At 42.1% G+C, this 12,510-nt stretch overlaps 1 protein-coding gene across 2 annotated transcripts in view; it reads right to left on the reverse strand.

Annotated features, from left to right (window-relative positions):
* Nucleotides 1-12,510, reverse strand: part of LOC138451498 (alpha-tectorin-like) — a 1,155,342-nt gene that overhangs the window by 280,493 nt on the left and 862,339 nt on the right. For both annotated transcript variants that reach the window (XM_069604914.1, XM_069604913.1), the window contains one exon: nucleotides 11,814-12,372. In XM_069604914.1, the coding sequence (XP_069461015.1) occupies nucleotides 11,814-12,372 (559 nt within the window). The remainder of the gene's footprint in view (nucleotides 1-11,813; nucleotides 12,373-12,510) is intronic.

Genomic DNA, 12,510 nt, shown 5'->3' on the forward strand with positions numbered 1-12,510 from the left:
CTCATAACACAATTGATCTAAAATCACTGGCCTTCAGACTAACCCAATGGTGGAATCCAAACTATCAATTGAAAATACTTGTACTATTTCAAAGGTATCAAATTACTTGGTCAGATATAATGATTCAATATTACCTCTCAACCGGTGGCATTCCATTCGGCCCTCGGGGTGGCATACATATCGGTAGGGGAGGATATCAGAGGAGAGCTCATCAGAGTTTGGATCAGAGCATTGGGATATGACAAAGTAGAGGATGTTGGATGACTTCGGAGTCAGGCTAAACCTCTGCCCTGTAAGCCTCAGTGCAGCGCAGGTACTCAGAATATTGGGGCAAGAGTGGCAGCCAGAGGTATATTGGCTGCTGCTGTAATGTGCTGCCATGGTAGACAGTGAGACTGCTCTGCAGGGATCCATGTAGGGACCCAGTGAAACATCTAGAGGTACCTCATTTATGGATGAGATGACGTATATCTCTATGGAAATCTCGGAAGACTCTTAAGACTGTCTCTGCCAACCTTTTCCCTGTTGTTCCCATCCTGTTACCATTTAAGACTTTTTGAGGTTTGAGTATCTGTCATGAGTCATACGGCATGCTGCCTGGTTATCATCTATATCTACCAGTGGGAAAATATTCGTGATTCTAGGGAGCCCAGTTATGGAGATGAGGCATAGTGACTACTTGATCCTTTGTGTTCTCCAACACGTGGTTTGTTTTTTGCCACATCAGGATTTTTCGTCAGAAAAGCCTCTCATGTGCCTTAAAGGTATAGTCACTAAGAACCTTGTGACAATGCACACCCTCTCTGTTGTCCATTGACTGGCTCGGCTTATATGTCTATTTTCAAGCTCTGGCTTGCAACTTGGACTTGTTTAGGATTTTTGTTCTGTTTTCTTTTTTGTACATGTTATGTATCATAATGTATTTAGCTGCCTTCAAACACCAACACATCTCTTTGATGAGATCAAATTGTTCCATCAAAAATAAAATTGAGCAATTAATATGAATTGTTATGGTTTTGAGCAAGGGGTTGTCTCGTGAAGTTAGGAGATTGGAAAGAATATTTTCCAAAGACATTACAATTAAAATGTTGTAACTTACTATTTTTAATTTAAAAAGTAGTGTATATTTTTTTATGAGAGATCTAGTGGAAGTGTCACTATTTTGTAATGATGCTCCATCATGAATTGTAGTGATTTTTCGTTTTTTGTCAGCAACAAAAATATTTAGGTTATCTATCGCACACTGGGGTCCCCTCAATATCATGAGGTATACATAGATAAATTGTTTTGGGATATTTTCTTTCTCTGATTGCGGGAAGTATACATTTCCTCAACAAACAACAGGCATTCACCTCCTTCAAACAATCCATCAATCAGTCAGTTTATTTTCAACATTATTACTTATAAAACATACATGTACAAAATAAAATAAATATAAGTCCATAAAAACTTCCATAAAACGTAAAAATCATGAATATATTAAAATATGCACATTCTCAGGCAACACAGAAGAATGCACGTTAGCCCAATTACAATGGTTTACATGTCTTTATATCGAAAATCTTATAGTGAAAGAAACATATATCGAGTATTTTATAATGAAAACCTTTGTACCAAATGAATGTTCATTTTTTTTGGTGGGCCCCGCCGCACCAAACCTCTGTTTACCACCCTTAAAAACCCACCCCAAACGTTTCCCCAAAAAATGTAACCCTTTACCCCACCCCAAAATGCATTCGGTATGAAAGTTTTCTGTTTTAAAATACTCAATATATGTTTCCTTCACTATAAGACTTTCGATATAAACCCTGCATAGCAATTAGAACATTCTATTGATGTGCTTTTTCTTATGTTAGACAATGTCCTGGGCACGAATATATTAAAGGAATTTATGCCTGCATTATAAAAGAAAGTCTCACTACAGTCTCTAAAATGCATTGATCTAATTGAAGGCACATAGTATTTTTTACTCAGCCAATGATGCCACTCGCAGAAGAATAAAACACGTATATTGGTTTTAAATGAAGTATTATCTCACTGATATGTGACAATTTAATTACCTGATGAAGTCATCCAATTTTAACTTATAAAAGTGAGGACGTGTAATCACTACACGGGCTTAGTGGTTGCTAAAATGTGACAAATAAGTATTGTGATTATCCTTAACGTTTGAGCAAACACACTTGAACAGCACTCTTTCTGTATACACAGGCGATATGGAGATTCTCACGCACACAATAATATGCTCCTGATACAGTTTATTTTACTCTTTTTCTGACAACAATTATATATTATCAAACATATGTTATATGTAAACAATGTAACATCTTCTCGATGTAGGCAAGCAAATTTGATCTAAAGAATTATCTAATGCCACTGAGCCCTTAAGTACTAGTTTGTTCAATAAACCTTATAATTAAACCAAATAGAGATCCACAAACAACAGGTGTTAAAAGCAATATCTCAAAAGGAGTTTTCAAATACAGACGTTCTTCCACCATTGAGTTGGGAACTCCCGATAGGTACTTTCAAATTGTTTGGTCCTTCCAGAGCATTTATGGTGAGATACAGAATCTGCACCTTGCAAAAGATCAAAAGTAAAAACGTAACTTCAACAGCAGTGCTTCGTGCTGGGGAATGTGGCCCGCGCGAGATGAACTTTGGGACGAACAATCCATTTCCATACCTAGAGAGATCTCAATTGTTTGTGTGGCTAGAACAGAAGGGAAGCAAAATAAATGTCTCTAAGATGTTCGGCTGGCAGCGTGAGGTTGTTTCCGAATGAGATGCTGTTCATGGGTCACTATGGAGTGAATGAAAGAATGGAACACTACACAAATTTACACATGAGATGGTGAGAGGTGACGTCATATAGAAAGGGGTGGCAAAAGGCAAAGGATAATGTACAAAGAGGTAGATAGAGATAAATAGACAGAGAGAGAGAGAGCTGAAATACAAGAGGAGAGAAAAAGAGGAAAGACAAAGGAGAAGGAAGGATAAGAGAGCGGCGCTCGAGGTGGAATTGTTTGGGCCCTCTTAATGCTCTGGCAGATTCGGAGATCAGCTTGTGGGCATTGGTCTGAAAAAGACGAGCTGAATCCTGTTGTGGGAAAGCAGTCTTGAAAGGAGCCTCACCTGGCAGCAGGGCTGGACTGACCCACCGGGACACCGGGACTTTCCCCGGTAGGCCTCGGGGCCTAGGGTCTCCTTTCTTGCTTGGGGTGATGGTCCCTGGTCTTGGAGGAAGGATACATAAATATGGGGAACGAACACCGAGGCCAGTCTGGGTAGTTCACTTGGATGCGGCTGGTGCCTTTCCTTTCTTCTACTGGGGCTGGGCTAGCAGCGCGCCTGCGCACTGATGATGGGCACCACCAGGGGAACGAACCGCTGGTGCCCCTGAAGCCCCTCCTGACTGTGCTGCTTGATAATGTTTGCGCCGGAGCAGCAGAGCACAGCCAGCGCCCTCTGTGCTGACTGAGACTCTGCTGTGCAGCTGAGTGCCATTTGATTTTAAGGTGAGGTGCGAGTGAATCGGTGTGAATGTGATTGCTAAGTTTATATATTTGGCAATGGTATATGTTTTTGTGTTGTTATGGGACATGCAGCCAGTCACGAGTTCCCGTCCCCTTCTCCCCCATTCCAGCGTCCGCTGACAGCTGGCCCTGGCTGCTCATAACACAACCTATGCCGTGATCACACTCCACAGCTCTGTGTACACAGACTGTGCATGTTGGCCACGGTTCATTTGCTTACTTATGACAACTGGTGGGGTAAAACACTGTCTCTGTGCGGTCTCCTTATTTTTTGTTATCCCCGTGTCATGTACAACATCCAGAAATAATATTTTTCGTTTGGTACGATGAAATATGGAGGTATGATGAAATATGAAATTATGAGAAGTCAAATTGGGCGATGGGGGGTGGAGGGCACAATCAAGGTTGTACTAGGACCAGAATAGGAAATGGCATCATAAAAGAGTGAGCAATGTCTGGCGGGCGGGCTGAATATGTGTAATAAATTGACATTTCAAAGCACGTTCCCTCAGCAACATTGTATAACAGCATAAGCTGCACAGTGCTGTAAGGTCAGGGGGTGCATAGTAAAAGTGGCCTGTGAGGCTGACCCCTCTATCGTTGCCCCAACGGCCAATCCGAGCCGGCACCCTGGCATCTAGCTTAAGTCTACTGTGGTAGCTAAATGAACCATGTAACTAGGTAGAAAGTCGTAGAGCCGAGTTCTGGCCCTCCCAGCTAATCCACATGACCACATTGTGTGATCCCGGGTGCGTTTCCTTAGCACTTTGAAGTGAAAAAGCTTCTTAATTTGCCTTGACACTAGTTGGAGCCCTATTTTGAGATTGCACATAGGGGCCCTGTTCAGGTGAACCCACCATCAAGTATGTCTGTGCATCCCACAGCTAATGCACGCAGTGACCTTGCTGAATACACGCAAAATGAGGTAAGCACAATTGAACTGTTCTCTGCCTTACTGCATTTCTGCATCTCTCAGTTGAATGTTTTACGAAAACCAATAATTCCTGAAATATCATCTAAGGTCTAGAACTAATTAATACACACGCAGACTCTGGAGCTAAGGTGCAGTTTGTCCAAGTGTTACAGATGGGGACTGTGCAGTTGCATTGCCGCTGCACCGATGCAAAGCACACCACCCCATTGTTGAAAGTGAGAACGATGGACATGGATGACAGGCCCGTTTCCTATAGGTGAGAGGTGGGGTTGTGCTGCGGTTTCATGTAATCACAATATGACAAGTCTCAAAAAAGGAGTTTGAGGTTGTGGCTTGATATACAAAGCCTTTTTTCCAATGGTGTTTTCCCAAAACAGGCCCGTTCATCTGTTGTAGTAGCCATACTCTCCACTTGCAATGAAAATCGGCCACGCTACGCTACCCTCTGCAATAGTCTTATAGTGGGGCCATTGATCATGCTTTTGTAGCTCTCCCATACACACAAGTCCCCCTGAAAATGCACCAGTAATTTCTGCACATTTCATCGCTACTTGTGCTTTTCCGATACAATACTCTGAATACCTCCAAATTAATCCCCAGGAGCTTTCCAAACGGGCACAGGTGTATAAAGCCTGGAATGGTGAAAAGGTTGAGCCTGCTTGGTCTGGAACCTCTTCTTGACCTTCAGACCTGTTAACCCATTGAACTATCTCTGCACTTCGAGCGTTTCTCCCACTTATTCAACCGTTTTGATCACGTTAGCTCCGACTCCACATGTTGGCACATCCAGGGCAGGGAAAGTAAGCCAGAGAGGTAGAAAGCACCATGTTCGGATAGCCGGCTGCAATGCATTCTCAATGCACTACATTTTGCACGCAGCAATTCTGGCTGCCATGGGCGCTCCATGATATTGTAGAAGTACCTACCAAGCTTGCTTAGAGCAGAAAAGGGAACCGCAGATGCCAGTCTGAAAACTGCAGCAACGCAGAGAAGTCAGCAGAGAACCTTCATCCTAACGAGACTGTGGGCTATGAGAGATAAAATGAATACCTAGGCCTGGTATGGGGCGAATATCTGGTGTAGAAGATATGGGAGGGGCTTTCCGGGGTCAGAGGACGGGTAGCAGGTCTGAATGCAGGTACAACCTATTCACTGGTTTATGATGGGTAATACTTTGTCTTCATCCGTAGCCCAATGCCAGATTCCTTCCCCCTCTAAGCACTTTAAGAGCAGGTAAACCATTTGAGACCTTGAAAGATGCTATTCCTCGTGTTCAAACTTGTGTGCAGGTTACAAGTCTCAGATAGCAGCGATTTACTCATCGCCCATCCATGGAGTAACGTTGTGCCGCTGTTACTAATGTATCTACAATAAAATGCTGCTTTTGCGTGGGGCACCTTTTTTTGAGGAACTAGCAGGCCCTTTGCAGAATGGATAATTAATAAACAGCACGTCTACTTCACGACTGTACACAAACATGACCATTCCATGTGGGAGATGATAGTGCAGTTCTGCTTTTGTTTTCCTTTTCTTTACAAGGCGTATATAGCTGAGGTTCCAAACCCTATAATGCTACTGCGCAAGCATAAACCAGGGTAATCCTCTCCTGAATGGGCTGAGTCACGCTGACATGTATCCGACAGAGCTCTTTTGAAATGTCATAATCTCCATTGAGTTACCCTTCTATCCAATGGCACAATCTGCACTTGACTTTTCAGCATCATTTTAATATAACAAGATCCCACAGTGCCTAGCCTTATCAAGCCCCTCTAATGCATTCCTAAATTCCGGGCGCACCCTCACAAGCAGTCCACCCTCCTTCCCCCAAATTCCACCGATAGTGCCCACCACTCATTCTAGTACTGCCACATGCCAAGAACCTACACTACAGCAAAGGCAGAGGGAGGCTTGATTAACACTTTTTGGTGCAGGGCAATCTCATCGTTAACCTGAGGATGCTCTTCACAATCAAGATTTGCAAGTGCAATGGACTGCTTCCACTAGCAGTATTTTTGGCAGAATGGGTAGCATAATTCAGAAAGGCCAAGAAGTGGATGACACAGGAGGGCCAGAGATGCGAGAGCAAAGACAGCTGTATGCCAAGTGGAAGTGATGGATAAGTCAGAGCAAAGACAGAGCTGCAAACAGTGTTGGTTATGCAGTAGCAGGGACGTGAGCAGACTAGTTATGTATCTTCATGTCCTCTGTGTCTATGTCTATCGTCTCTTTTTCAGCACCTTACCCTCCAGTAAATATCACCCCGCTCGCTTGTATTCAGAGGGCACTGTTATGAGGGACGGTCAAATGGGAATGCAGTGTTTTCATCAATTCATAACCTCACCTCTTAACCTGCCATAGGGTCCTGCAGGGCTAGTGTGTTCGTTGAGCGTTATAAGGTGAAACCTTGTTAAAACATTGAACACCTGGTTCTCTAAAAGGCGTCACACCTCAGAGCGCGGGGCCAGCTGGTGCCCTGAGGCTGATGAAGCAGCTCTTCTGACTGCTACCTCTCACAGCACTGTATGCTGGGGACATTTGAAGTGATTCTGATGTGAGCATTTCTTAACGTGGCAGTAGTAACTGAAGCCGAGGGAAAATGTCTATAATATTAGCACCCAGTTAGAATGGTGTAGGTGTTGCAATCAGTGGAAATACATTGTTGGTCCTACCAGCCCACTTGACCTCCAAATGACCAGGCAGCTGAACCTTACATGGAACTCAGAGCTAGCTGCATACATGGGATCTTAGCTAGCTCGCCATAATAGGGATAGATAACTTAGCTGTCCGTCACATAATTGGTGACCCTTCTGCCACATGGGCTCCTGAGCTTGCAGTCAGATTGGCTTCTATAATTAGTAACACATGGGCTCCATAGTACAGTCTTACTGGCTTTTGCGTGTCCCTGTCAGTGATGTGCCTCGACTTTTGCATTCTTATAGGCTCCTGGGCTTGCTGTCATGTGAGCTGCATGAAATCTCAGTCCTATTGGTTACAGGGATCACTTGCATGGGTTCCTAATTTTTCAGCCTGGTGGGATTTTGGGATTACTGTCAGACATTTCAGTCACACGTGCTGCTGGGTTCAGTGGCACAGGGGCTGCAGATTTTGCAGTCTTATGATTGTCTTCAATTGCTGTCGGGAGGGATCCCAATTTCACAGTCTCATAGGCTTTTGGGATTGCGGTCACATGGACCGTTGAGATTACAGTTTTATGGATAGCTGTAATCCTGTGCTATCATCTACTTGTCAACGCCAATGCCCTAAACTCACCATTATGTATGCTGCTGAGCTCACCTTTATATGGGCCCCTGAGCTCACTGTCTCATGAGCAACAGAGCTTAGTGTAATATAGGTGTAAGAGCTGGGCTCACGCGCTGTACTCGCACCTTCGGCGAAATATGGGGCCACTTTGAAAAAGAATTCCAGGGCCACTTTTGGTTCCCAGTCCAGCCCTGCCTGGCAGCCAGCGTAACTGGAGGTGAAAGTCTGAGGGATAGACTTTCCAACTGAGGACAAGCTGCAGTGAGGCAAAAGAATCATTGTTTGTGGTGAATTATTAAAATAAATAGATAAATACATAATGTGCCTCATGCAGATATTTGGCAAGGTGTCAGATTTGACACAAGACAGTGTTGTATTAACCCTTACAGCACCCAAAGGTTAATGAATAGACTGTTCTAAATTTGAATGGAATGCTTTCCTTTTATCGCAGAGATTTAGAGATATAACGAGCCATCTCACCACAGATGGGGTGGTGAGCAAGTAGGGAGACACAGGGATTTGAAAGCAGAAGGTTTTTCATTTATTATCTATGTTGGCACACTAACTAATGAATGCAGAAAATCTAACAAATTTCTCATATTATGATTTCCATGCTAAATTAAATGTTGGACCATATGTGTAGTTTAAAATAACATGTATGTTGTAGCATGTGTATAAGATGTTGTATACCTATAACTGTTTCAGGTTGATGAGATTACATACCGACAAGAAATAATGTCATCATTGTGAGAGTGCATGGGAGACCTTATTTGTCTCATGCAATGAGTAACATGATATTGCCATACTACAGTGTTAAGTCTGTGAATGCCTTGGTGAGGGCACATTTAAGATAACACATTGAAAAAGTGGAAGAGACAAGCAAATCTTCCTCCACCTCCAAATCCAATACTGCAACAGAGGTAATATCTCCAACAACAGATACATATCTCGTTAGTCCAACATGATGTGCACGATAAACCTTTAGGGTAGCTGACACTGCTCTACCCAGAAAGACTGGTATCCAGCAATTATATTGCAAAAAACACTAAGGTATTTATTAACAAAACAATGAACAACAAAAAATAATGAATTTTAAATTATAGATATATGGGGTGGAGTAAGGGATTAAAACTGGTGGGGAGGGGTTTGGGACGCAATTAAAAACATATGGAAACGAGGGTTTGGGGGACCCCCAAATTAAAAAAGAAATTGGTATAAAAATAAATACATTGTTTGTTGTAAATGTTTCAATAAAAAATACATCTCTGTAATTTCTTCCTGTAAATCACATATAGCAGATTAGAGAGAAAGCTAAAATTACTGGTATTAGCTTTTTTTATTTGTATTGCATTCTGCTCAAATTGGAACTTCCATTTGCTCCTGAAAGAAACATTAGATAACAATTGATAAATAATAGAATGCAACTTTGATATTTGTTAGCATGTCATGTGCAGTCATCAAATCTGTAAAAACATGAAATAACCTTTGTAAAGAAAGAGGTTTCCTGCCCAGTAGGACAACATCATCTTCATAGTTCAGGCAAGGTGCTGATATACCAAAAGCTCTTGGCATGTCCTTCATTATTATATGTAAATAACAATCTAGCACATTAAGATCATGATTAAAAAGGAGGGGTATTATCACACAACCCCGTCTAACACACAATTTAATTAGAAACAATTTAGCCTGCTCGCCATTTTACTGTAAATCACAAGATTTCATTAACAGTATAGAGTTTTATGATTTGGCTCAGTAGTTAACGATTAAGTGATGAGTCTCTGCCACAACATAGGTCAATTCGCATTGTCGAAAGCACTAGCCAGGCCCATAAATGCTAAGTATAGTTTATCTCTTTTGATTTCAGTAAATGTGTCAATAAAGAGAGCAAGAGTACATAGTTCCAAAGTTCCCATAGAGGGGCAAAAATCATATCGACAATCCATTAATATGTGAGGTTCATGAGCCCATGCAAATAATTTACAATAAATACATTAACAAAGTAACTACAATGACTAAGACTATTGGGTGGCATCAGCCAAGGCCCGAAAGCAGACCCTTTTTGTCATAGGAGCAATGGATCTGACTTGCCAAGTGACTGGCAGTTGTCTACTTATTAAAACAGATCTAAGAACATTTGTCAACAACGGTGCCCAAGCTTCCCCCTTTGCCTTCTAAAAATCAACTTGCACCCCCATCAGGTTGTCTGGCTTTTTACGACACCAAGTTCAATAGAAAATCAGTCATGGTTGGGGTCTTTAATTTCCTTGTTAATTTTATTAAACTGGGAAATTGAACAGCAAATTACACTCTGAATGTCAGTTACATTGTATATGTTAGAAAAGTGTTTGTACCATGATAAAGTGTCTATGTTACCTGTCAGTGCCTCATCAATCAGGTAATCAAATGAAGCGCAAGCAACCATTTTTCAAAAATGTTGTGTGATTTTTATCGGGACAATAATTACGCATGTTTCCCCATCTATGTGAAATTGTTTAGGTTTAGCTCTGCCAATTCATTTCTATGGGTCATCAGTGCAATAAAGCTCATAGATGGTGTTGAAGAATGATTTGTTTAGAATACACAATAATTCGTGTTTGGTTTGTTCACATCTCTTATGAAACCACACATGTTTAACATGTTCTACATTGTTTTTCTTTGCGTATGTCAAGGCTTCTTTAATAACTTTGTTTAGACTGTTTAAGGTATTTATGGTTGTTGCATGATCAATCTCGATCACAAGACAGGGATCTATTTAGTCTCTTGCATTAATGATGACTTTGTGCAATATTTGGTCAGCTTGTTCCACAGACCAACTGACACTTTGTCAGTGCTGTGGAGATGCTAACTATGGAATATCAGTGGAACTTGGCAATTTAGAATCAATGGATAACGGTCTCTCTCAGCCCTTGTCCTCACCACCAGGTCAATATCACTGTCCACCAACCGCACGATCTAAACATTACATAAACAATTGGTCCTGTGTCTGTACGTATATAGGTTCCCTTCTAAATTAGAAAATGGCTTCTGTTTAATATAGTTTTGCCTTGAGAACGATATATCCTAAAAGTGAGACTATAAATTTGCACCCAGCATATCTACATATATATACAAACCCCTCCACATGTCCTAGAGCGCGTGTTTTTAATTCAGATGTTGCTCGATTAGTGGGAGTGAGGGTGAGGTCTGATTTCCATAACTATGCCTGTCTGTACCCTAGTTTTTGAGTCACATATAGTGCTAGACGTCAGATGCAACTTTTGAGTTATGGGAAGTGCTTCCACGTGCAGGGCTAGAGATAGCATATAGTGGCTCTTTAGCTGAGAGCAGGAAAGCTTAAGGGGCAAAAGTGAATGACTTAACATTCCCAGCTGTTCTCTTAATACACTTTCCCACTGATTAGGTGATGGAAAACTGTCTCCACCACCCATTTCAGTACTATTTGATGCTTCTTATTTAAAAACATGTTTTTGTTCAATATCAAGCATTCAGTGCAAATTTAAGGGCTGCTCGGGATGAGACATGTTATCTACAACAAATGAGCGCTGCCTGGGACACAACTGTCATCACTCTTGGACAGAGAACGCTGCGGAAGAAGAACTTGTGCTGAGCTATGTTTTTGCCTGATCTTTCAAAAGAGATTTTTGTTTAATCTGCCCGAGGATTTAAAATAGCCACAACCAAATTTGAGCAAGATCATACCAGTAGGTAATGTCTTAGGATGAGTTACTGCACTTGGCTGCAGACTGGACATGCATGATGACCTGCTTATGAGGGTTTTATGTTCCAGAAATACCATTTGAATTGCTGATCATAACCAGAACATAATAATAATTGCGTGCTGTGACATTTTTAAATGATAATATTTCTAAGGTGGCTGGCGTGATGTTAGCAGTAGATGTATCTATTGGAATATGTCTTTCCCCATGTGGACTTGCAAGACTTAAGCTCCCTGTCTTTAGCTACTGCAATGACCTTTCCTATATCTCTGTATTCGTCTGCATTGGCCAACATGTCAGTCTACATTGTTTAAATAAAACATGGAGGCATAGAAGGAAACAGTAAGAGTGCTCAATGGTACTTACCACAAGATGTTTCATTCCTCCAGTTTCCGATGGTAATGTTGGCAGCCTGGCAAGCAGTGGCATAGGTCTGGATGGCCAGACATAGGGCACCATTGTCATCTCCGGAGAGACAGTCCTCGTTCATGCATTGGGAGAAGAACGGGCGGGACTCTATTAAAGGATGGCAGAAGGTGAAGGGTCCACTGGGATCTGTGATGATCCGACAGGTGGAGTCAGAGTTTAACCTATCTTCATTCTCGCACACTGCACATGATTCACCACAGCTGCTACTGCAAACCGGCCGATCCTCAAACCTCCACTCTGTATCCAAGTGGGAGGTGTGGTTGGACAGTGAGCCATTCTGAATGGCCATATCATCTCCGGCAGCGCCATTGAAGTTCCCGCAGAGCCCACAGGTGTTTCCTCTGTACCTTGAGTGAAGGCTCACATGCACGGAGTAGGGGTTGTAGTTGACGGTCAGTCCAAACAAGGCCTTCATGACCACATTCTGTCCACTCTCGTAAATGGCAAGACGTCCTCCATCAATGCTGGCGGGGAGGGTCACAGACACCCCATTGACCTGTTGAAAGATAGAAACATTATAAACTAGGCTCATCTGTGGAGGTTCTTTACCAAGGGCCTTGCAAATGTATGAAGATCTATATTAACGATTAACGATAACACATGTTTCCTGATCAAAAGACCAGAACATATTTTT

Source organism: Ambystoma mexicanum, chromosome 1p, assembly GCF_040938575.1.
Source record: "Ambystoma mexicanum isolate Mex_15411 chromosome 1p, UKY_AmexF1_1, whole genome shotgun sequence".
In the NCBI taxonomy this organism is placed as follows: Eukaryota; Metazoa; Chordata; class Amphibia; order Caudata; family Ambystomatidae; genus Ambystoma; species Ambystoma mexicanum.